A 26,796-nucleotide genomic window follows, 5' to 3' on the forward strand; every position below is an offset into this window, starting at 1 on the left:
TTGTAACTCGCTCGAATTAAAATAAATCATCGCGGTATGTAACTGTAGAAAGCACAATTACTTTAAATGTCGGTTTAGTTCCTCGATGTAATTTTTCTGGTCGAGGACAGTTGTCATGTTATCATTTTCAAGCTCGTCGTCTGGAGATTCACCAGGTATATGATTGCTGTTTCGCAGGTATAGCGAGAAATCGATCACACCTTGTTGACAATCGAGGTCTTCTTCCTGCCGTAACAATTTCCCCATTCAGTTTTAACCCCGTTAGACGATCCTGATCAGCGTGGAAAAAACACACGCAACTGACCTTTACACAGAAGTTGCAGTCGATTACGTTCAAGCCCACCAACAAGCCCATTATAACGATTGCCTCCTCGCTCATCATCAGAGCGTCAGGCTCGAAATACTCGGACAATATATCTTCCTTGTGGTCGATTAAAACTTTTAAGTAGTCCGCTAGCTTTTTCTGCATTAACGCCATACGCAACCATGCTCGCGCTCTACCCATTGCAGTCCTGAAAAGGTCAGCCCGGTCAACGGACCGTATATCAAATAGAAATCGCTAGAGACGTGATTTGACAAAGCTGATCTAATTTCTTTTTGAATATGTTATTTAATATCGTACATAAAGTATTAGACGAATTGAATATTACATTACAAAATCTAGTTTTACAAAGAAAATTAAACAATTTATTTTAAGAGTAGAAATAGAAAGATCTCTTAGCTTCGGTCAATTTTGACAGAAATATAGCTTAAGAAGCAGAGAATCAATTTCATATATTTTATCGACGTTAGAAGTATTATTATAAAAAATATTGTGTAATTTTTTTTTAAACAGATCAAGGTACTAAATTTAGTCTGATTCTGTTCTTCGATTAGCGCTAAGAAAATAATAGCTTACTTTGACGAATATTTCTACTCAAATATAGATAAATATTGGGAACCATAAAATGTTTATACAAAATAATATTAAAACTATTTTAAGTTAAATACATAAATCGTAGGTACTTATAGCGAACATTGAAAATTTCTATATTGAAAAATAAATAATAAAGTTTCTATAAATTTTCTTAATTTACTAATATCACCAATCGTAAGTTTCAACTTATATACCTATACATGAGAAAATAGAGAGAAGACAGAAACAGAATTATACCTAACAGTAGGTAGATCACGAATACTGGACGTAATGTCCTGTGCTTCGGAACAATATTTCTCAACGAGCTGAAGTATATCCCAAAGCTCCTTCTTGGGTCCAAGTAGACCCTGAAATCGAAGGCAATTAGTGCCATTTCCTTTTCCTTTTAATTATAAATCAGTGTTTAGATATTTCGAAGGTGTTGTTTACCTTCTTTGGTCGTAAACCATGCCTAAGCACGTGTTCAAGAACGATGAAAAAATGTTGCAATGGCATATGATCAGAATCAAGCATCCGACCATACTTCAAAGACGTTTCGATCAGCTCCTTCACGATTAATTTCGAAATATTCACAAGATTACTCCTCTCGATGATGACTGGATCGCGTGCTGTAAACACAACAGTTTCTTGTTCCAGTTGGGATCGGGAAAAAATAAATCATCCTGTTGGTGATAATTACTGGTTTCGTTCATATTCTTGATGTTGAATAATTACAAAATATAACAAATCATTCTCCCCGAAAGCATGAAGATGATGGTATGGATGGAAATATCAGCGAAGCGCAACACAAAATTATTAACAAACAAAAAGTTGCGATTAAAATTATTTTCGATTTTAGAAGGAAGAAGATTTAGGATTTTTTATTTCAAAAATCATGATAGAATAGAAAAATAGAAAATATGTAAATAAAAAGAAGTCCCCAAGGAAACTAATTCCAGCAATTTCTAAATTCGAAAATCTGGTAACAGCATTTAAAAGAAACGATGCGTTCTAACGAGAAATAATCCAAGAAAGAGTTAAACGATAAATATCGTATATTAATTATAGCTTCCACCGGATAATTTCACAAGTAATGTTATCTTTCGTTTTTTATTTTAAACTTCTAGAGTAATTGACAAAATCATATTATTAATTTGATTTGACAAAAATTATAGACAGTGGTATTAATCCTTAAATCTGTTTAACTTTAAGGTATTTAATTTTAATTTTCTCACTCGTACATTACAACACGACGACATCACGTGTACGTAATAACTGTATTTATATGTATATATACACACAGAATTACTCATTCTATGTATAGCGTAATATATAAACTTCATACTACGAATAATAATACAGTTAAATTCGCCGAACCTAGTTTCTTTACTATTGCATTATATAAATAATATATAAATATTCCAAATCAATTCTCTTCATAAATCGATTTTCCCTGTAGGATGTGATATTCCTTATTTTCTCCTTGTTTTTCACTTATGGAATGATCTGGCACTTTTTAATCTATTTTCACTAACATCAACCAGCATCCAAATCCCTAAGCGAAGTCAAATAATAAACGAGCCGGAATAAATTTCCCCAGGGATCGATTTTCCACGGAACAACGTCAACTAACCCTAAGCAAAAAAAAAAAAAAAAGAGAAAGAGAACAACCAAAGCTTCAAAACTTGAACTCGTCCAACTGAGATGTAAGAAACAATAAACCTCAATTAAGTCAACATTGACTGGTGCAAAAATTCTCAGCCCGATTTCCAATTATATATGAACCAATGAAAATAGAATGGAGCGAATAGTGCAAGAACATCGAGTACAGACACAAGCTGGAAACGTGCTGCAATGGCGGTGGGCTTGGCGGCATTATATCGCGAAGCTCTCGCTGATCGGGAAGCTGTTGCTGACGATGATGATCATTATGATGATGATGATGATGATGATGGTTAATACCACTGAGAGCGAGCGGTGGCGATGGTGAACGTTGCATCGACTCCTGCAACGAGAACTCGACATCCTGAAGCTCTTTCAGGCACAGCCACTCGCCGTCGACAGAAACACGGAAGTTGCACAGGTATATCGTATCCTGAGCGCCAGCCATGTCTTCTTCAAGCATGACCCCACTGTGATGTACACTGTGGTCACCCGGTGGCCTGATCTTCAGACCGTTTTTGGATTCTTGCCGCATAGAAGATCGTTCGTAACAATGGATTGTTTTAGGCCACTCCAACTATGGAGTTCTTACCTTAACCGAACCTTTTTCCTCTTTATCGATCCTCTCAGTGACTATTCTTTAAAGTAATGTAATATTTCAAAAGATTAGTCTCCTCTGTTTTGTTAACTTCAGTTTCCCTGAGAAAAGATATCTGAAGAATTGTGGTTTAACTCTTCTGATATTAATTAATTAGACTTGTCTCTTGGAACAAAGCTCTTCTTCATCTCCAATGATGTCACTAGAGTTCTTCCAGTCGACGTTGCTCTTGACAATTTCAATCAGCTGATGTGTTTCACTGATGTAACTTAGTTGGTTCGTATTGGTCGAATTGATAATTTGATTTTACTTATTTCGATCACTTTATGTTTACACAAACAGCAATAATAATTCTTTTGCTGTTTTAATAGATCCAATCCGTGATGTTTGTAGGATATTGATATTGGTTAAATTGCTTGAAAAGTTAGTTCGTGATATGGAGAAAATGAAATATAGACACTGCGGTAAAAGCGATGAAAAGAAACTTTGGCTAAAGCAGAAAGACGGCCGTTCGCACTCGGTTTTAGTGCTACATCGTAGCTGAACGTTACGGCAGTTGATTTCTTAAGAGCTCAACATCGCAGAGACTGGTTCACTGTCGAGGAAAACTACGTATGACGTGTGTTCCGTTGCTCACGAAAAATTTTACGACGAAAATGGCGAGTCGCCGGCGAAAAGTAATATTGATTCTCCCGCCGACCTTACCTCCACCTACGATAATCAATATACATGCTGGAGCAGACAGTCCAGAACGTACTGCCATCTATCACGGTTCGACTACGTCGATAAAACAGAATATAATACAAAACTAACGTAATAAAAATAAAATCTAAATTGTACGTATATATATATTGGTGAAAATTTTGCCGCAATGCAATTAAAATAAAATAATTTTATAGAATTATACTTTATATATTTGTTATAACTTAGATCGTGTAATTTTAGTTTTATTTAACTTAAACGGATGGAACATTTCGTTTGTCTGTAGAAATATTTCTATGATAATGTTATTCTTATGTATTATATTATTTTTTAAGATTGTAAAATATTACTTTTATTCTGTAAACTTTTAAATTATTGTGCATTACATTCTCAATAGCTTCTTAACTTTATTTCCATGTACGATATTAAAAATTCTTAAAATGACACAGATCTAAAATTGAAGAATCCTTTGAAAATTGAAAGATTGATCAAAGATAACAAAATTATCAAGGTTCTTTCACTACGCAAACAATTATGCAATTAGTTAGTTAACTAACTATAAATATGTTAATTGCAACACGCATTTTATATCTTACTAGAGTCTTACTTAAAGTGTCGAAATATTATTTTGTTTCGAGCGTGAAACATTATAATACTTATCGCTTTATCGGAATCCCTTATCAAAAATTTAAATAATTATTTAACTACACAACAGTAGCAACAACTTAAAGTAGTACTGTTACATTTTATTAAAACTCTGACGAATACTACTTTTGATCTAAATATTTTATTTTATAATTATAATGTTTAAGAACATTAATTCATCTTGACATTGCTAGTCAGCGGTAACTCCTCCTCAGATGTCACTAACAAATCTACTATCGGTCATAAGGACCACATACTAATTCACTAAGAACTATATATATGCCGCGGTTCTTTTTATAATCCTCTTTTTTATAATCTTGTTTTACAGTTAATCTAAACCATAGTATATAATCACACAATAATTCATCCTAACAAAGGTAAACGACCTATAATCTGGTCAGCTGTCGGACATATAACACGTGTAATATTGCCATTGATGATCACGTGACAATGTGTCAACTCGCGAAGTAGGCGTTTCGCGATAAAGAATGGAGATCTAGAATGTGCGCGCTGATTCGTGTACGCATCGTCGGATGACGTTGAATCGCGCGCACTTTGCACCGACGGAAACGTCGACTTTGAAATGCGCGCCGAAAACGGATCGAAAACATGCACCTATCGTATTATGTACTTACGTCTCGGTAACCACCAAGCGTCTAGTTTTCTGGGCCTCGAGACAACCAGATCCGGCCACTTGTCCTCCCTTATCGAGTAAGTCGACGGTGATCGTGATACACTTTTCTCATTCTCTTCGGACACTAAGCTACCGGTTAACGATTTCTCGGACGGAGATATTGGCAAACCTTCGCTACTCTCCGCGGCCATGTTTACGTTTTCACTGTACGCTCGCGCGCGCGCTTGCCAACGACTGCCCATGTCATGCGTTCTCGAGCGCGCCCACTGTCAGCGATGGGAACGACGCTCATTCAAATCGTTGTACATTTGAATAACATTGTGTAAACTCAGGAACGACCCTGATGTAAATCGTGTACGATTACTATTGATTGTTGTTTGATTGTTAATTGACATTTGTGAGTATATCAAAATATTTGAAGCGTATTGTAACCTGTCTGTAGTGAATGATGTTTGATGAATGGTGTTTATCTATAGAAACATGTATCGATATATGTATGTATATATATCGATCTCAGATTCTTCCAACCTATAGATCGTAAGAAGAATACGTAAGAAGAACGTGTTTTTTTAAGGTTAGCCTTATTTACTTTTGTAGAATAATCTGTAGCGAATTAAATATAAAGTTACAATTATATTTTGGAGAAGATACTTTCCGTATGCCTTTTCTATGCCGTTAAACGTGCATTTTTATCTGGGTTAAATGTGATTTGAGATAATGGATTCGATAATATTTACAAAACATTAGTATAAATTATGAAGATTTAGATGACTGCTGCATATATCAGATTTATTATATAGATATACGATGATTTATTGTAGTTATTGCTATATGTTGCAGTAGCCAGTAAACGTACATGATGTTATCTCCTACATTCAACAAATTAAAATATTTCAATATCAAATGAATTGAACCCATCCTAATATAGTACGTTCGAGTTGTCATAGAATCAGTTTCAATGACAAAAAATATTATATACTTGTTGATTCTCAACTTACTGATTAAAGTCTATTAGATGAATCATCGAAATTCAAGAATGGGAGATACAAAATGTGTCGTGTTGAATTAAACATGAAAATAAAAACAATTAAAGTTAATTGTTAATGTGATTAATTACAATTTATTATTGTGAGAGATTTAATATAGACACTATTATAACGATATACTATAATGTATTATAAACTTACGTATGAATGACAGTATTATCGTACATTTCAAATTTATAAGATAATGAGATTGTGATTTGCAATTGTTCATACATGGTATACATTATAACTAAATAATTAGTATTGTTATAAATAATATTGCCAATAGTATTAATTACTTAATTGATATAGTTAACAGTACAATTCAAATTAATAAAATAAAGAAGGTATGATCTATTTGCCAGTATAAAAGTACGTAATATATGATTTGTTAAGATACCAATGGTGAAAATTAAATAAATTGAATTTTTACAATTATTCTATAGTTACTTGTAATTTACAATTTAATTTAAAAAGAACTTTATCGGTTTTCATTTCCGTGGTACGAAGCAATCTCGTAGTACGACTATTGTACTATAGCATGTAGTTCTTCGTATAAGCTGTAATTTCCTGTAGCAGGAATAAAAGAAATTGCCATCTTCGCACGTTCAATTCCCACTTTCGAAAACGAGTTGTAATGCCGTGTATGTCGCTACTACGCACAATAAAACGTTGGCACGTGTATAGCAAAGATAACAGTACATCTTCTACATACCGAGTTGTACATCTTGTTTTTGTGACATACATTATCATACGCACGATTTCGTTCTCTCGCACGTATGCATTAACGAATATCCATCACAAAGATAAGTGTATGTTTTAAAAATTTGTTCGTAAAACACTACTTGTAGAACATAGATAAATTTCATACAATAAGACATTTAACGCAAGTAGTTTAGACAGATTAAATACATCAAATTTTAGTTAAACGTATTCAATCTGAATCTGTATATTAGGGATATTAGATCTTAGACTTATGTTAAGAATTTAGTGTGTAAAAATTTATACAATGCGTTAAATGTATTCTGAATAGCGAAAATATATTAAACGTTAGATTTTATATTAAATATTAGCTGGAATAAGGTTAAATAGATCTGTATGTATTACGTAGCCTGTGTCTTCATCGTGCATGAACTACTTTATATTGGATAGTACATGGTAAGCTAAATAATTTATCGAATCTCAGGCGTCAAGCTCACCTTAGGTAGCAATTTCGATTAAATTTTAATCTGAATTGATAATGAGATTGCGTTTACGCGAAGCATACGTTGAGTTCTATTTACTAAAATAGAGGGACTAAACCCCAAAGTCATAATACGAATCGTCTCAAGAGAGGACAAAGGACAGAATGCTTAATGAATAAGCCACTCATTTAGCCAGACAAACCAACTTCTCTCCATTCTTACCAACTTTAAACTTAATTTCTCAGTCGAAATATTACACATCCAATTGCTCAACTTGAAAGTTTCAAAGTTCAAAAACTATATTCTAACTGAAATCTTTGCTCTCCACGAAATATCTTGACACGAAAAGTCAGATTAGCGTATAGTTATTATTCACTAGGTAGATTAGAGAAGATTAGAGAAGAAATATTAGATACATATATAGATATACGTAAGTAAGTAAATCTTTTATCATACTTCTTAGAAGTTTCCTCAGAAAAATAATCCAATTAAATGAACTTTCCTCTATTCTTACTAACCTTAAACTTCATTAATCGATGCATTACACATACCTACGTCACTATTTGCTATTATAATTTAAATCTTCAATATTTACAAACTACGTCTCAGCTGCTTTTCTTTGTTAGACAAATTATTCAAACAAATCAACTTCTTTCAATCTTCATTAATTTAAAGGCTAGTTCAAACACAGTCAGCAGTTTCGTCAAATAGCATGCAAAGGTAAACATACACTGTTTACTTTGAAGAATCACTACGGATGAAACAAAGATGCAATCGATGTTTTTCGATGAATCAACAGTGTTAATTCGGCTTTATTTGCTATTTGACTAAACTACTAGCCCTGTCTTAACCTTTCAACTTTTAAAGTTGCATCAAAACATCACTTTCATCTGTTTTTCAAAAAATAGGATTCCAGTCACTATTTTGTCTTTCGTACCCTACATATCAGCTCCGCAGAAAAAAGATTTAGTCAATTTACGTGTAAATTACATTCATCGCATTTCCTGGAACCTTTCTCATTATCAAGCATACTACACAACCGAATTCTCCAAATTTCCACTAATTTCAAATTGAATCAATCCTAAAACTCACTTTTGCCTGCTGAACTCAAAAACTTCAACGTCCAAAAATCGCTAGTCAATATTTTACATATTTTACAAAATAGAGAAGATTGGATCAGCCTATATATAAATTGCATCCATTAAATTTCTTAAGGCTTTTCTCATTGTCAGAAAAACCATTCAACAGAACCAACCACATACTTAATTTAGGAAATCACTTTCACCCGTTAAATGTAAAGGCATCGAGCTTCAAAAACTACGTTTTCAGCTATCATCTCTGACATTTCACGTACTACCTTGACAGGAATGAGATCAGACCAACGTATATTACATACATATAACTTACTGTCATCGCATACGTCAGAATTTCTGACAAGTAAGGGAAACAATTCCCAGGTGTACATACGCTATCGGAAGATGAACAGGTGTCCAAAGGTGCTAGGAAGCAAGCAGAAGAACCAGCATGCTGCGCACGCAGTCGGCGTGAATCCTAACCACCCTTCCCGAGTCTGAACCCCCGTCGGCACAATGTTGAAACTCAAAGTTAAGCGCGCCGTCGAGCCGGACCAGTCTCTCTGTGTTCACTCTCTCGTAAAGAGAGATAATAAAAGCGCAATCTGATATGGCAACTGGCATGGTAATGGCGCGAAACACTTGACTGGAAGACGGCGGTGCGACGCGTTCGCCGCGACGATGCAACCGACGTTCCGCGCTCAGAAACACCGTCGTGATCGCGAAAGATCGCATTTTCCCAATTCCGGGCACGAGCTGCTTCCTTATGAATGCGTACGTCACTTGGTGAAGTAATACCGCGGAAACAGCCGGAACAATGTACGGTATGCTGTTGGAGAGTGTGCAGCACTTCGTGCAGGTCGGTAAACGTATGTACAAAGAAAGAGAAAAAGATAGACAACTCTGTGTGTGAGTGCTACGCTTTTCGCTAAACCAGTACCCGAAGATCCTGTTTATTCTCGTTCCTCATCCGTGTTTGAATGGTACCTCCTCTGTTATCCTGAATCAACGTGTGTTAGCGTTCGATTACGTTTAGGTATTCGATTGTGTCAGGCAGTTAAAACGGTGTGCGTGAGTTGAAAGTTGAAAGAGAATTGATACAATCAGCGGTATAGTTCCTTGATCCAAAATAATGTAGTTATTACATGGTGAGATAAGAAGGAAATAGCAGGGCAGGAAGCACATGCACCGCTGTACAGGATTAGTGTGATAACTGGGCCCGCGTTTTAACCCTGTTGTGTTCTTTCAGTTATTCTTAAAGTTAATTGCTTTCCTATTATTAAGAAATTATTGTTAAGATTCAGGAAGAAATTGAATAATAATTGTTGATACGCGTGGTTTCTAATTTTTATTTTTTGTTGAGAATTATTTGATATGTTAGAAGTCTTTTTGTTTGTTAAAACGAAATTCAGTGATAGAAACTTGAGGACTGTGAGAGTTGAGCAAAATTAGGGACAGAATATTGCTAGAAGGACACTTCTGAACTGTTATTATTTCTTTAATAAGATACGTAACAACAGTAAGATGAATAAACGTGCTCTTTATAAATTGCGGATATACACGTATAAAAATTCCTATTTTTGTGAACATACCTAAAAAAGGTGGAACGTAAATGGTGATTCATGTTGTGTATTAAATATTATAACGACTATTCTGCTTTGGATGTTTTCTATATTTCTGCGTATTATGTGCATTTTTGCGTCCAAATTTTTCATAAGTTATGATTGTATCTTTTTTTTTTTTTAATAAAATCCACAGAATACTTTGTCAGTGAGGAATATCCTGTTTTATGTTTTATATATTTCGCGAGTTATTTATGTCCGTGTTTAAATATTTCCTGTTGCAGACATGAATGTAAATATTTGGTAACGTATGCAGTATACATATAGGTTCATTTCTGTTTCCTAGTTCGATGAATAACTTAAAATCTAGAAGTATAATTAAATATAATTGTATTAAATGTAAGTGCCGCACTTCTATAAAACAAAAATATGAAACATTAAACACAATTCTAACAAGTAACAATAGGATGACTTATAAAAATAATATCTAATTCCCGATAATCAAAATCTTTTATGGTACTTCGTTTTTATATTTAAAGAAACGTGACCCATCTTGATTTTTAGCATCACCCTGTACATTTGATGTTGATCACTTCGATTCGTACCAGTTAAACTGATAATGAAAGTTCCTCTAAATGCAATAGTTCTTTCCTTATTAAATGTCATTACTTTTTTATTCCTATACATGCGCGTACCACTTTGCTATGAAATGTCAAACTTTGTTATCTTAGTAGATATATGTACATCAATTTTGTAAGAAAAACATAGGGGTATTTGAAAGTATGTGCAATGAATCTGTATGTCAGGTCGAGAACAAATCTTTCACGTATTATTGTAGTTTTATAGTTATAAAATAACGTGTAAAATGCAAAGCAAAATCATATCGATTATTTATTATACAAAATGAAAGAAAGTATTCTTTAGTTCTTACTTTGCAGTTAATGGTACACATAAATTTTCTTTTATCAATTTCTTTTAGAGATCTACTACCTTCTTCAACGACTGTATATCATTCTATAGAATTATTATTACTGCTACAAATACCGCATTGCGTTATAAAGTTTTTAGTATTCGAAATAAACCTTTACAGTCTTTTCTACTTCGCTAAATGTTATTTCTTACCAAGAGGTAAGCAAAGAGTTTCCTAAATTAATGTAGCAGATGAATAGTTATGCATTCTAGTAATTAATAATTACAAATTTTTTCTATCGCATGTAATCATCATTTAGAATAGATTATAAAATAATTTCATTTTTTAAATTTAATTTAACTAAACTTTTAAGTCTGAATGGATACGTAAATGGCCTTCAAAGTTATATATCTGTACAATTTACTTGAATCCTCTAAATATAATTTATAACCGAAAGATCATAAATAGTTTTATTATCACAGATTATTTAACAATTAAATTCTTACAAAATACAGCATAATTCGTGACTCAGTACTCGCAAACAATAGTGTGTATAATTAATGCCTACATTTATCTAACAAATATAATTGGAAACTAATTAATACAGACTAAAAGTCGCTCGATAGAACAACTTGAAGGAATATGAAATTAATCGAAAAGAATTTCTCTGGGAATAGAAATCATAAAGGAACATGATCCGATCTGCAACGCGATAGCTTTCTCCAATATTCTCCTTTTCTCAGTCTCGGCGATTTACGTCCGTTCTTAATCATCTTGATAAAGTATCCCAATTTGTTTAAGTATCGACGACTGAAATAAATATCCTGATTCCTGCACGAGTTTTTAATCCTCCCCGTTTCCGGAGCAAAACGATCGAATGCGACCATAGAATTGTGCTTCTGGAAAAATTGCCTCTCCTTGTTCAGCAATTGTTGCCTTTGCAAATCTCAACCCTTTTCAGTCATACAAACAAAATGAAACTGCCTTACACTGCAGTTCGTAAATATTTGAATACTTAGTCGATTTACAGTAACCATATTTAAATTTAACGAAAGTTTTATAAATGAATGACTGAAGATAAAGATCAGAAAATGAACGAAAAGATACTTATCTTATGTTTTCCTCCTATGATCCTTCATTTATAAATGAAAGAACCTGAGGCACAAGATTGTTATATAATAAAATAGTTTAAAGTGTGACGATCATAAACAATAGTTTTATTATTAATTATTATATTAACTTTTTGATTTGGGCAATTTAATAGCTCAATTACACGTAAGTATGGTGGCCAAAAAGAACAAAATCAGTACAGTTCGATCTATCTATAATTTTATAATGAAAATATATTGTGTCAAAAACAAGCAAGTGTCTGGATACTTTTGAACGATCGTGTATATCGATGTGTTTATCAAGCGGAGTGCAAGTGGCTGATTTATTGTATCGTCCGAAAATAATCAGTCGTTGCAAAAAGAGTCACGTAGTGGCCGAAGGAAATGGTTTGAAGGTACGCAACAAACGAGCTACCTGAATATGGATGGATTCAGACTTCCTTTCAGTAAGACGCCTTAATTGTACGAAGATTTAAAAATAGCATCGTTCTTCCGTCACTTAAGGACGCTAATTTGTTTTTCTAAATAACTTTTGTATCAATGACGACCGCTTAGTCAACAATTTATTATTTATTGTTCACTGTCCTTCGGTAAATATCTACGAAAGTGAATATCTCGTTTGAAGTTTCTGCAACTACGAGGCAACTTTAAGGAATAAATTTTATGTAAGAGGAAAGCTAGCTACACTGTCTCTGTTAGCATGCATGGGTCGCGTCGTCTTGATTAATTCCTTTGAAGAGATTCTACAAGGTAATTGCGATCTTTAGAGGTATTAAATCGATCGATTGAAAGTTAGGAAATCATTTAATTAAAAAATTAAAAGTCCCTTGGACATAGTATCAGAGAATCGTTTGATTAAAAAGGTAGACAACCATTTGATCGCAAAATTAGAAAATCGTCCCATTAAAACTTAGAAAATCGTTTGTACATAATTTATGAGGCAAAGTAATTATTGTAACGAGGGCTGATAGAATTAAAATATACGATAAAAGTTGTACTTGTGCATAACTCAGCGTTTAATTGATATTTGATAATTAAACATTGACGATTCGTTCTATTTGAAAAATTTGCGTGTCCATTTGACATGTTAAATCTCACGAGGTCTCATTAGTGTGAAGACGATATTAATTTTCGTGACTAAAGTCATTATGTCGGAAACAGCATTGATTATTCTACGGGGAACTAGAAATTGGCTTGATTGCGCGAATCAATTTCTTGTGAATATGTAGAATGAACAACATTTTGTACATTTAACGACATACACATGTGTATTAAGTGATCGTTCTGTGAAATGTAGTAATGAATTTTTAATATTAAGCGTACGAATTGTAGTTCAATTTATAAGTACTTTGTGCATATCAAATTAATCACTTGTAGAAAAGAACAGACACGAATTAAACTAATGAGTTCATATATCACATAATGAGACCTAATAAATAAAATTGTGCATTTTATTTGATTTTGTAACTTATCAATGTGTGGAAAGAATAGAATTATAGATATGATCAATATTAAATATTAGGTGCAGAAAAGGTTCTGCCTGTACTTTTAATTTTGCAGTCAAACAGAGTGAGATTCTTTAAAACTTTTTAACATATATGTGTACGGCTGACGTTAAATTTTTAAAATATAAGTCAAAAAAAGATTAAGAAAACAATGACAGTAAATGTGCTTGTTCAAATTTTTGTTTTATTAATAAAAATTGATTTGAAATTGTTGAAATATTATTTTCTTTTATCTTTAATGTAAATAGTCGGTTAAAAGTTTATTCTTGTCCTTATTGTAACTATAATCTTTTAATATTTTCTCATATTTATTTGTCATCCGATATCAGTAAAGATATAGTCGATAAAGTACAATACACATAAAAAGTAATAGTCTGTGAAAATGATATCAGAGGAAGGAAAGGAAGTTTAAAAATGAGCCACGTGTCAATGTTTTTAAAAGTTCGACGTGAAAGAGCAACAATAAAGAATTAATCAATACATGTAACGAACGGAAAAAGTTATCAACTTAAATGAAAAATATTTGAATGATTGAAATTTTAAAAGTCTTAAAAATGAAGATACATTGTATTCATAAAAGTATAGAATTCTTTCTTACACCTAATAAATTCAATATCTCTATGTTTATAAATGAGTTTCATGTAAATAATGTCCAACAGCATTTTTCAAAGAAACTAATGAAGAAAATTTTATTAATTTTAGGATAAGAAATATACGTGTCCCGCAACTTGATTCATGGTAAATTAAGTACAGCGAATATAAAGTCGTTACTTATAAATGACGTAACGAGTTCCATAGTACAGAGTTCGCTCTTTGTTTTTCGTGACGTGGAAACAATAGGAACTATGAAGGGTGAAATATTCCCCGGAGCATAATAAAAACAGCTAAACGTTTTATCCTTTTATATTGTCTTTTCTCACCGTTCTTGAGCCATTTTTATCGGAAATCAATCATCTGGTGGCACAAAAATCTGCGTGAAAAAAATAAAATTTTTTCCACGTTCTTCATCGACACGTTGAACCGTGAAAGATCATTTGTCTGAGAAACTAATATATCACTTTGACATTTTTATTTTATAACATATTACATTTTGATAAAAAGTTTTCTATATTTTTTAGAACATTAAAATTTCCTATGGTATTACATTTTGAAATTCTAAATGTAAATGAAATTTACAATAACGTTTTCACTGACTCTCTTCACACTACGTGGTTTTCGTTATAACGTTATATTACGTAATACAATCTTTCTAAAATAAAATTTCTAAGACTGGTATAAAATGATTCTCTAAGAAAAAGAAAAATGTGAAAGAAAGTAATATGGAAAGTAATATAACCAGGATGGAAAAAGTTTGTTCAGGAAGAATGCTAATAATGACAAATCCATCAAATTCTCGTTACAGTTGGAATACGGCGAGGATGTGTGGCTTCAGCTCCTGGAAAGAGCTGATTGCAAACATATGGTTTTCAACACACGACAAACGTATCCCGACGAGCTTATGACCAATTTAGCTGCTGCATTAGCCGAATGCAATGGCGAATCCGTGGAGGATGTAATGCAATTCTTTGGGAAGTGTTTCGTTAGATTTTTTAGCAACTTAGGGTAAGTGAATTTTCTGATGTTTTATGAATCATGTACAATCTAAAGATACCAAGTGTGGGATAAAAAGTTCCTTTAGAGTAAAGAAATATATGCTTGTTTAATTCGTGTGAAACAATTCTACATTGCTCTAATGATAAATGTAAAAATATCAATAGCATGTATGATTGATAATTGAAACCTAGAAAAACGTAATATGTAGATAAAATGTGTGAAAATGCTTGTTTTATTGTTTGTCTAGTTTGTACTAAACAATTTTATGTTACTCCAAAGAAAGACATAAAGAAAGAAAAATAATGTATAGGTTAAAAATGAAGGAAATATAATATGTGGATAGAAAAAGAAATTCTTAGAAACATATTTGGTGTGTTGCAAATTTGGAAGTATGGAAGGTAATTGTGACGTTTAAATATCAACAAAGTACCAACATTTCAAAAGTATCAACATTTACGGTCGCACAAGTTGAAACACATGCCTGATTGAATAGAGCTCGTACCACGATATTGAATTTAGGTTCTGGCTAATTAAACGAACCAATTACTATTATACATAGAGAACTACGTGATGTAGAATTAATTATTACCTGTGGGAACGAGCATAAGATCAATTAAAAGCTTCGATTAATATTTTGTTGCATTTGAGTCGATACTCCAGTTGGCATCATTAGCGAACCACTCCTCAGGCAATCAAAAGGCGTATTTACCACTACCTGCATCAAATGTTTCATCTTATTTTACTGTGCTTTTTGTTCTTACTCGATGAAAATAAAGAGAACCATGTGTTGCAATAGAGTTGAAAACTATTTGCTAGATTGTCTCTATAATATACTTGTTCTTGTTATAGTTTATGCAACCAGAATCATGTGGTGTACTGTTTTATCAATTTTCAATGTCTCAAGAGGGAGAATTATTTGAATATGGAACATAGAACGTGGTTGTGACTCATAAATCTTTTTTTAATCCGAATAATCAATCAAGCTTTAAAATTATTACTAAAGAATATTGGTATAGAAAGTTTTAAAGAAATATATTGTAACAAGAAATTCATTTTAATTCATTCGAAATATATTTATTTTTTCTTTTTTTTTTTTTTTTTAGTGGAACTAAACGAATTTTATTTTGATGTGAATTTCTGATAATGCAAGGGTTGATAAAACATTTCTTTCGAATTGTATAAGAATCCTTGTTTCGTGTCACTGCCGTTTCCATTCTTCAAAATATTCAAAAAGTAAAATTGAGATTCTTCTGGATTAAAATTCGATAATAATTATTATCTTTGTCACAGATATGCCTGCATGATAAAAGCCACTGGTCGTTATTTTTGTGACTTTCTACAAAACGTCGACAATATTCACATGCAAATGAGATTCACGTATCCACGTATGAAAAGTCCTTCGATGTACACTACACACGTCGACCCACAGGGTGTGGTGTTAGTTTATCGAAGCACCAGGAAAGGATTTACGCACTATCTTATGGGTAAGATAACACAACTTTTTAAGATAAGTCTTTTACTCTTTACGAGTGCTTCTACTTTAACTTTCGCTTATAATATATTATATATATATATAATAATATATATATATAATATATATTATATAAATATTATATATATTATATTATATATGTATATATATATATATATATATATATATATATATATATAATAATATCTAAAAGATGCAAGAAATTATTTTTCACAAGATAAAATCGATATAAATTTGTTACAAAATATACAACAAAGGTTCACTTTCATATTTTTCCTTAGGTCAGTTATTTCAAATAGCGAAAGAGCTTTACGAAACAGATTTAGTCATACGAGTATTAGGAAGTTCAAACAATATCCCTGGATCCAGAAGTGTAATGGTTAAATTTAGAATTGATTTCGACAATCGTGAATACGTGAGTAATTACATAGAAATATTTCAATCCATGATATACGAGTAGGTATACGTATAAGTTATAGTTTAATAATTAACCCCTCGTCGGCAATACTAAGCCGGTCGGCATTATGGGCCTTCCAATCCCTGACCTAATTTCTTACTATTTTCAACTTTAAAAATATCTAAAAAAATTCTCAGATACTTATCATAGTCTTTAATTTACCATACAAGTGATACTTCAGCCAAATGTTTAAATCTTTTTCCAATAAAAATAAAAATTTGACACAAAGTTGTAAAAAAATGGGAAATTGTTTGAAAGTACACAATTTCGTAATAAACAAATATTTTAAGAACCTATTATAGGATTTTACCGATAAGACTATGATCGTTCGAAAAAATATCAAGAAATTTCTCAACCCTTAGAAAAGCATAATCATTTTAAGATCTATATTTGCGAGATTTTTGAGTGGATTATTTATTATTAAAAAATAACACGAGACACGCGTTGAGAAAGAAAGACTGTGTATCTCATACTTATTAAAGTATAAGGAACATAAAAGCCAGATGAAACACTGATCGTTAAGAGGTTAGTACATTGTATATGGAAATGAAAAAAAAATTACGCGACATTAAAATGACGTGGGCGGCAATATGAGTCGTTGAAGGTATGGTGCTCATATTACCCTCGTAGTATTTAGAACTGAATCGGGGCTACTGAAGCAAACAGTATTTACTCAGTCAGAGTCCTGTAGATGTAAGTTTTTTTTATCTGACACCTTCGTTTGGGAGAAATTAAACAATAAAAATTTCGTCTGGACCTTGACGACCTATATTGCTGGCGGGGAGTTAAAATGAAAATTTTGTATCGTTTACTAACTATCTGTTCTAATAAAAAGGAATTATTTTTAATCAATATAAAACCTCTATATAAAATGTAAATTTAAAAAACTATTAAGATTTTAGCTTCGAACATTGGAATAAATTATTCTAGCTCTTACAATGTTCATCGCCATACTCGATATAAAATTTCCATGCTTTTTCATAAAATAAAATTATTTTTTATTTTCTTTGTATTTACATATATATCTCCACTTAAACTTTAAAATTATTCATGTTCACGTTCTTAGATCGCAAAGAACAACAGTATGAAAACTCCACTTGGCCGTGAATTAGCACCGGTGTCAATATCGTTCCTTTTACGTCTTTTCCCATTTGGAGTGGTAATCAACAAAGACATGAAGATATTGGGGGCCGGTGATAAACTCCTGCAAGCATGGGGTGGCAGTTCGTCCATTTTGAATAAACACGTCACGGATGTTTTTAAATTCCGTAGGCCTAAAGGGATATCTTTCACGTGGGGAAATGTAAGGGAGCTTTTTATGACAAATGAAGCAGAAAGTGTCTAATTTTCTTAAGGGATAAGGATATTGCATTATATAACTATATCTCATATCCATGTAAAATGTCTTTTTGTATAAGGGTCTTTCATATTGAGCTGATATAACTTTCTATTTCGAAAAGTTACACGTTTGGAAAATAATTCTCAACGCTTCTAAACTTATATTTATTTTAATTACTATTATACTACATTGTTTTACAAATTAATGATTTTATCAAACGAAATGGGACATTAAATTAAATTACATTTTTACATACTTTATAAAGCATAGTTCTTCCAAGTAACACTAAAAACACGTAGGAGTAATATTTAATGGGTGAAGAAAATTTCTGCTTAAGTTTCACTATGAATTTACCTAAACATTCATAAAGTTTTCATTAATATTGTAAACTTCTACTTTAAATTCTCAATATATATAAAAATTCATACGTAAAATTTAAAGTAGAAATTCTCAATATCATCGCCATTACTCCGCGTACTAACTAATAAATTGATCAACAAGGAACCTTGATTACGTATTTTATCAGTTTTATAAAAGTCTACCTACTTTCCAAGAAAATAATATTTCATTACTATCTTCTTAGGAAAAGCTCGTCTTAGTTACTCTCTCGCAACATAACCATCGTAATTAATTCCTCCTTAATAAGTTCATTAACAATTTATTCCTTAATTGGCATCCATACTTATCAAAGTCTTTGACAAAGTGATAACTTACCTGCATGTGGACAGGTGATGTACTTGCATTCTGTGATGTTCGAATTGGAGCTGATCAGATTAAACGATAACGATGCTTCATCTAACTCGGACAATACCCCAAGCTCCAGCTCGGGATTGGATAGGCGAGGCAGTCAAGGAGCCAGGAGCATACTATTGAAAGGTCAAATGAGATATATCGAGGATCTTAAAGCAATTATTTTCTTATGTAGTCCCCTGTAAGTTGACGAACATATGTATATATGAGCCTCTCAGAAGCTAAATTGGTCAACTTGATGTAATCTATCTCGATTTTATTGATTTTATTGGTTATGATTATGTGATTGATATTCAACTTTTACAAAGGTAGTGGCCTACGCTATCGCTCAAAAGTTTAAAATGGATTATTTATGGTGAGAAGAAAATTGGATTTTTTAATGGAAAAGTATGGATGGATATTGGTTAGTACGTAATTATATAAAGAGTGAAAAGATTCTATTAAAATTACTAGCTCATATTTTTCTTTGTATTTTTTGACAATTTAATTTTTGATATAATATTCTTAATTTCTTATCCTTATATTTGATCCTATATCTAATAATAAAAAATTCTAAATGAATTTAAAATAAGATAATTCGAAAACTAATTTTAGATAATAATGACATATCATTTTTCTATTATATGAGTTTTTAATATTCCATGTATAATAGTTGATGAATACGGCTTCTGAGTTGCTCATCTCAAAATACCAAAGAACGAAGCCGGTAAGAATATAAGGCAATCAAAATATCTTCGACAGAATTAACAGTTTAGACGAATTGCTTAACATGGGCCTGTACCTGAACGACCTAAATCCTCATGGCTTGAGTCGTGAGTTAGTACTCGCCGGATGGCAACATTGCGGAAGGTACAATATTATTTTTTAACTACGGGTAAGATTGACTGAACTATAATTCCACTCGTTTCAATTAGATACATTGTCATCGACAAAATACATATATGTTTCGATGCGTTATGTCAGATTAGAGATGATGTTTGAGAGAGCTGAGCAGAGATCAACCGAATTGGAAAACAGCTACGCGTTGCTGGATCGCTGGAAGAATAAGAGTGACGAGCTTTTGTATTCCATGATCCCACAGACGGTTGCTGATCGATTGCGTGCTGGAGCTTGTCCTTTAAGCACTTGCGAGGTATTTGAAGATTTAGTAAAGTAATATTTTGAGTGTTTAGCGTTTTCAAGATCTCGTAAAATATTATTGTAATGTGTCTACGAAATATTATTGTAATATATTTTATCATTCTTTGTAGCAAAGTGTATAAATATGCATATATTGGATTTTGTCACGATTGTCGCTCGCATAACGGACACTGTATAAATATTGGACGTTATCTCTGCGAAATATTACCGTACCGTAATCAGTTTTATTCGAAATATTATGGTAATTGATCATGTTAAACTTTAACCTTTACGCTGCCATATTTTACTGTAGTCGTCAGTCCATAATTCATGAAGGGATATGATTTTGATCCTCGAGCTATTAGAATATATTTTCTTCCATTGTGACGATGCTGACGACGGTATAGCTGCTGACAACGTGAAAGATATAAAAAAGAGCGAAGGTTACAGAACTTTCTTTTTATTCTAAAATTGAGATTCTTCGAATTAGAGCAATTAATTATGCAGTGTAAGGGTTAAGCTATGAGAGTAGAAATTTCGAATAGATGAAATGACAGAGTAGAATTTGTTTAAAATAGAAAGCTATTATATACACATATTTAATTACTTTAAATATAAAAAATTTGTAATAGAGAAAAAATTAATTGTTACAAAGCAAGGAGTCAAAATCTTCGATGCCCGATAGATTAGTGTTTCAATATTCTTTTCCTTTTATAGTCATTCGAGTCTATTTCCGTCTTATTCTGCGAGCTTTGCGACTTCGATTATTCAACGATCGAAGGTGCAATGGACATTGTTTCGTCGATGAACGCTGTTTTTTCTTGTTTCGACTCGCTGATGGATGAATTTAACGTATACAAAGTGAGTTTCATATGTAATTTAAGCACTCCACTGCATTATTGTCAGAATAAAAATAAAATAAAAATACACGTGAGAACAGAATGCACCGATAGTTTTATAGACGTTTCAACGCAAGATATTTTACCTTCACGACTTTCAACAGGTAGAAACAGTCGGCCGGGTCTATATGGCAGCCAGTGGTGCGCCGGATAGAACGGAAAATCACGCGCAAAATATCGCAGACGTTTCGCTGCAGCTGCTGAAACACGTCCGATCCCTTAAGTTACCCTCTGGTGTCGATATTCAAATTCGTATAGGTAACTTAACACGAGATTTGTTTCCAATATATTTCAATTTTTATAATTCAATTCTTTTTTATTTTTCTCTCTTTCTTTTTTCTTTTTTACCAGATAATAAAAGTCATATAAACAATTTAGCCCGAGATTCATTTGAAATAAATCTTTTATGTTTCGTTTTCTTTTTAGTGTCTTATCCTCTTTTCTTTTCTTTTTTTTCTGTTGGCATCAAAGTAGACTTAGTTTTTATGACAGATAGTCTGGTTTTCTTTCATATTTTCGAGCAATTGAGCGAGAACGAACATAATATAATACAAGTGTGTTCTACTTTCCTAGGAATCCATTCTGGACCAGCTGTAGCAGGTGTAGTTGGCATCAAAGTACCTAGATATTGCTTTTTCGGTGACACTGTGAATACTGCTTCTAGGATGCAAACGACTAGTCTGGTAAGTTCATTTATTTATGGTCAATTCCACCGCGAAAGGATTGAATGAGTAGAACGAGGCAAAATAAATTTAAATAGACGAGTGAATCTTTTTTATACGAAGGGATTGAACGCGGTAGAATCATTGAATTTATGTGCTACTATTACCAAAATTGAATTACTTGAATTAATATAATTTTATACATTTTAAAATATCTTATGTTTTACCTCGCTAGTAAATACAGCCGTAGAAACTCCATAATATTATTTCTAACAATTTACAAACAAGCTAATCACAATTAAATTTCGAGACATATATAGCCATTTCGAACTTACAACTTATCCAGATTTAGTACTCTCACTTAATAATTCAACACATACTATTTTAGACCCTATTCTATACTGCGTTTTGTTCTGTCATAATTTAAAAGAAATAAAAATTCTTATCCTTTCATTGCCTATGTTTACGACACAATCGATTTTCATGTTCGACCAATTCAAATTTATCAGTGTACACAGTGGTTTAAACATTTTCACGATTCAGCCTGGAAAGGTGCAGATCTCATCGGATGTGAAAGCGTTATTACCACCGGATCGGTATTACGTTGAATCACGCGGATTGGTTTGGGTCAAGGTTCGTATCGCAACAAGTTTAATTTAGGGATTCCCGCACACCGTGTTGTATAATTCGTTGGTTTACTGTTCCGTGCAGGGTAAAGGTAACATGGAAACTTATTGGTTATCCGACAAAGTAGACACGGACGGTAAATCGACCGAGCAACAAGCTACTAAGCCGGAAGGACTTCTAGTCACTGATATTTAAAACGTGGTCAAATGGCGAGTTAGATAATTCTAATTATTTACTAATTATACTTCTTTTTATGGTTCAATGATTGGATCCCTCTTAGTTAAAGTATCCATTCTATCATACAAAAATTGAGGGAAAATAAAGTTTGATTACTTTCTTTGTGCCATAAATATCTTTTTCCTTTTTTATTCATTCTAAAATATTCAATTCAAAACATTTAATTCATAACACCCTCTGTAGAGTAATTTCACTTGAAAGATGAAGAAACAAAAGTCATTTATTTCAAATATATTAAATATATGAAATATTTTGACAAAATGAAAAAATACTGCATAGGATATTCTGACTAAAGGGGCCGTGTTAGAAACAATCAGAATCACTTTATTAACATGCAATCACGCGTACAATCGACATATTGATTAGATTGTTTTAGTTTTATGGTGATGTATAGAGATATGATAGTTCGTGAATAATCGTGGCATATGCGTTTACTCAAATATTTTTTAGGTGTTACTCGTTCATAGATTTCAATGTTATTTAATGTAAATGTTTTATACAATGATTCGTCGAATGATGAAAAAGATACGGAATTTAGTTACAAAAAGATAGTAAACGAACTTTTAGTTATTTCCTCCCTTTTTTCCTTTCTTATTTTCCTCGCTACCTCCGGTATATTATAGGCTTAAGAGACTGTTTGCTGAGCTAAGCTTCCTCAATTGCTCTTTATATCCTTCCTCCCGCAACATTTTCTTTTCTTTTTATTTTCTTCGTTTCCACATCAATTCTTTCACACCTATATCTGTAGTACCTTGTTTTTACTATTATTACCTTTTAGCTTCAATATCTTAAAAACTGATAACATTTTTAGTACATATTTAAAACAGTGTTCTTTATACAGAAAAGATGCACACATGGGTGTTAGACCTTAAATGCATGGTTTGTGTTAAATATAATAAAACATTTGGAGATTATTAACTTATGTCTCAGAATATCACAGAAAAATCATTTTAAAGAATTATCTGAGGAGAAAGAAATTATGTGTTGCTATACAGGATAATATTTCATTAAGCAATTGCAAACAATCGGGATTAAAATTTCAATAATTTTATTTAATATTAACAATATAAAAAGTTCGTTTGTAACGCAAATATAAATAAACTACAACGATAAAATTACAATCAAGTTAAAAGTTGAGTATCATCGAACATTTTACGTATAGATTGTTATAAATATTTAAATTACCTAAAATGTGGAAAATATTACAAATTTAATGTAATAAAATCGATCGATCAATCGTTTAAATAATCGAATTTATATTAAATGAAGAACAATCGACGTTTCACTGTATAACGAGTAACGCAAACGACACGATAGGCGTTTGATTTCTTCGTGACACGACAAATCATGCTGCGATTGGGTAGCAGGTACGTGAGTTTTCACCGAAATTCCACGTTGAAAAAAAAAACAGAGAAAGTTCAGGTGACTTTCTTTCTCGTGCGTTCGATGTTATGTACGAGTCGGACGCTCGATACGTGCCTTAATTTTCAATTGTCTCGCCTGCATCGACGTAGAATAACGGATCGCGAAGCTAGCTATTATTTTTAACTTCTCGTAAACTCCATGAAACTAATTTCATCCCTCTATAATCTTCTATCTTTCTCTACAGTTGAGAATAAAGTTAAGAATTACATATGATTACATACTTTCTTTTCTTTTCATCCCACAGTCATTAATAATTAATTCATTTGGCTTCGGCCTAGCCATGAAAATATATTGAAATTTCGTTATTTACTAATTTTGATCATTTTCTCATATTCCATAATGTAAAGTTTCGACATAACTTTAATTCTAAGATATAAAATCTTAAATTTTTTTATCAAAGCAAAAAATTAACAATAGCTATTGATAGATTACTTGGTAATAAGAGGATACAATAAATATGAAAAATAATATTTAAAAAACACAGATACGTAATTTTGACATTATAGAGGGTTAATCTATATATGTATAGTTGATAAATAAATTTAGTACTGAATGAAAGACCACCAAGATTAAATATGCTGAGCTTGTAGTCATATTGTTTCATGGTCGACTATAAAAATTCGTTAAAATCCTAAATTCCTGGAAGAAATATTCCACGAGGACGAATTCTAGTCTTTTGAAAAATACACTCGTAGAATCGTGCGAGTATTAAGTTTTCAGTCGGCCAGGACGATGAATAGAAAAATAATCGAAACATGAGTCAAGATTCTTGTACACGTATCGTGACCTTTCGATTATTATTCATCGTTATACAATGTTAACAATAACACCCGTCCTCGGTGTTATTCGCTATCCATGAGAGGTAACGATTCACCCTGCTGTAAACGCCGGGATAGCCAGGCTTCGCGCATCCTTCGCCCCAGGATACCACTCCTGCGAATTTAGATGTGTAAATTCGTTTAGCTATAAAACAGACAATGGACGAGATACAAAGTGGATCCTAATTTAATCTGAATTCCGGAAGTATATCGAGAAGTAAGAATTTGTTTTGCATTACGATTATATGATTGTAAATCAACACATTTCTCACTGATAATTTTATTGTGATTTTACTCTTGTGATTGAGATTAATAATTGGTAATTTTACTAAGAAAGATGCAATGTTCTGCAATTGCCATTGGGACAAGAATTTGGAAAGTTGGTGTTTATTAATTAAATATTTTTAATTGAAGTAAATATATATAAGAGATTTCCTTTCTCCAGAGTCACTAGCAATTAATCTGTTTGTATATAATACTCAGTTATAGGAATGTGGAAAAATATTTTTATTTACTAATATTAAAAGTTTTCTTATTTTCATTGACATGTAATACGCAACTTTATGACTCACTCTGTATCTCTTTCACCGAATTTCTATTCTTTATCAAACGATAGAACACGAATCTTACCAACTACTTGATAACTGTTGTCATTAAAAACATGTAAGGGGCCACCACTGTCTCCCTAATAAAAAAAGAAGGAATCAAACATTATAATTTTAAACAACATATATTTCTCTTTAATATTAAGTGACGAACGTGTATACAAAAGTTTGATGTATGTATATGTGTCAATGTATATGTGTAAATGCAAATGTATAAAAACGTAATAATTTTATTCGTACGTGTTGTAAATCGAAAAGATGTTAGAAGCAACAACGAAAGGAATTTTTCTTTTATTACCTGACACGAATCCTTGCTTCCCTCTTGATAACCTGCGCACAGCATATTGTCTGTGATCTTCCGCGCCGGATATTTAGTTGCGCGACACTCGGCATTCGTGAGAATCGGAACCGTCACTTCCTGCAGAGTTTGCGATATCGAGCCAGCCTCTTCTAATGCGCCCCAACCGGTTACTGTTCCATTTAATCCAGCAAATGTTTTAGCTGAAAATGGAGTTTATATGTGCTTCTTTCAATACACTAGAACTTTTTATTTTCGTTTCTTTTTTTAATATTCGTAGGTGCATTAAGGGCAGGCACAATACTATATTTTTAGCAATAGTACGGAAGTTAGTATTGTACTCTTTATTGGTTTCATTTTTTACTTTTAATCTCTAATAATCTAACCTTTTACTTCTATTGCGATTACAAGATATATATAACAATTTGATAACAAGTGGAATGCTCCTCAAATATCGTATATCAAAATAATCTAAATCTATCCAACAAAGATAAGAAAAAGATATGAATATACATTACATATGAATACATTGCGAGTAATTCATCTCAAATTCTACTAGATTAATATTAATTCAAATTCAAATAAATATTTCTGAATTTTTTTTTTTGAAATTTTTCTCCATAAAAATGATGCTCGCAAAGGGGCGGGCAGAGCAAGAGAGGGTGAGTACTTCTCATCCTTGTACGGTCCCGCGTCGAAGGGTGATTTTGCGTCGCCCTAGGTGGTCATAATAATCGTCATGCCGAGGAGGTTCTGGGTCCTCCTCGTGCATGCACGACGGTCCAGAGGATGGTGTTAAGAAGTGTGGTCTCTCTCAACGCCCAAATTAAGCTTAAGGAATGGCTCCCTCAGAATGGGAGAAGACGCAGGAGTGCTCCCGCAGCAATTCGTAAGAGGTCCCGGGGCACTCCTGTTAAGCGTTAGGTAGGCCACCGTAGGGTTTTAGTCGGCAAGTCCGACACTACCCCCCC

At 32.4% G+C, this 26,796-nt stretch overlaps 3 protein-coding genes and 1 long non-coding RNA gene across 10 annotated transcripts in view; 1 reads left to right on the top strand and 3 right to left on the bottom strand.

Moving 5' to 3' along the window:
• The window catches only part of LOC100740643 (protein RUFY3), a 30,524-nt gene extending 25,048 nt beyond the window's left edge, over positions 1-5,476 (bottom strand). Inside the window, exons 1-6 of one of the 6 annotated variants that reach the window (XM_024364556.2) lie at positions 3,150-3,856; positions 2,729-3,082; positions 1,346-1,524; positions 1,154-1,263; positions 305-512; positions 62-225 (exon numbers count right to left, since the gene is read on the bottom strand). In XM_024364556.2, the coding sequence (XP_024220324.1) occupies positions 62-225; positions 305-512; positions 1,154-1,263; positions 1,346-1,524; positions 2,729-3,020 (953 nt within the window). In that variant the 5' untranslated portion in view covers positions 3,021-3,082; positions 3,150-3,856. Of the gene's footprint in view, positions 1-61; positions 226-304; positions 513-1,153; positions 1,264-1,345; positions 1,525-2,728; positions 3,857-5,137 lie in introns of those variants that run through there. The other 5 variants (XM_012395011.2, XM_012395013.3, XM_012395014.1 and 2 more) reach the window with 5 other exon arrangements.
• Positions 5,477-7,037: 1,561 nt separating this feature from the next.
• On the bottom strand, positions 7,038-23,373 carry LOC112212047. Its single transcript, XR_002945831.2, has 3 exons — positions 23,241-23,373; positions 21,142-21,145; positions 7,038-7,849 (listed from the first exon to the last, which is right to left on the bottom strand). It is a non-coding gene; the product is annotated as an uncharacterized LOC112212047 (long non-coding RNA).
• On the top strand, positions 8,813-23,230 carry LOC100740765 (soluble guanylate cyclase 89Da-like). 2 transcript variants are annotated; one of them, XM_003486188.4, is made up of 13 exons: positions 8,824-9,277; positions 14,907-15,106; positions 16,388-16,581; positions 16,871-17,004; positions 18,113-18,349; positions 19,114-19,316; positions 19,877-19,984; positions 20,099-20,267; positions 20,972-21,115; positions 21,258-21,411; positions 21,727-21,836; positions 22,359-22,448; positions 22,527-23,230. In XM_003486188.4, the coding sequence occupies exons 1-13, from the start codon at positions 9,236-9,238 to the stop codon at positions 22,635-22,637; spliced, it is 1,896 nt and encodes a 631-aa protein (XP_003486236.1). In that variant the 5' UTR covers positions 8,824-9,235; the 3' UTR covers positions 22,638-23,230. The 2 variants fall into 2 exon arrangements, with proteins under 2 accessions (XP_033174513.1, XP_003486236.1); XM_033318622.1 differs by lacking the exon at positions 14,907-15,106 and having other exon boundaries at positions 8,813-9,277.
• A 797-nt stretch (positions 23,374-24,170) lies between the features above and the next one.
• LOC100747194 (trypsin-1-like) overlaps positions 24,171-26,796 on the bottom strand; it is a 6,226-nt gene continuing 3,600 nt past the window's right edge. The window contains exons 5-7 of the mRNA XM_003486239.4: positions 25,826-26,028; positions 25,553-25,607; positions 24,171-25,037 (exon numbers count right to left, since the gene is read on the bottom strand). Coding sequence (XP_003486287.1) covers positions 24,922-25,037; positions 25,553-25,607; positions 25,826-26,028 — 374 coding nt within the window. The 3' untranslated portion in view covers positions 24,171-24,921. The remainder of the gene's footprint in view (positions 25,038-25,552; positions 25,608-25,825; positions 26,029-26,796) is intronic.

This window comes from Bombus impatiens, unplaced genomic scaffold (genome assembly GCF_000188095.3).
Source record: "Bombus impatiens unplaced genomic scaffold, BIMP_2.2 scf_0102, whole genome shotgun sequence".
Classification (NCBI taxonomy): Eukaryota; Metazoa; Arthropoda; class Insecta; order Hymenoptera; family Apidae; genus Bombus; species Bombus impatiens.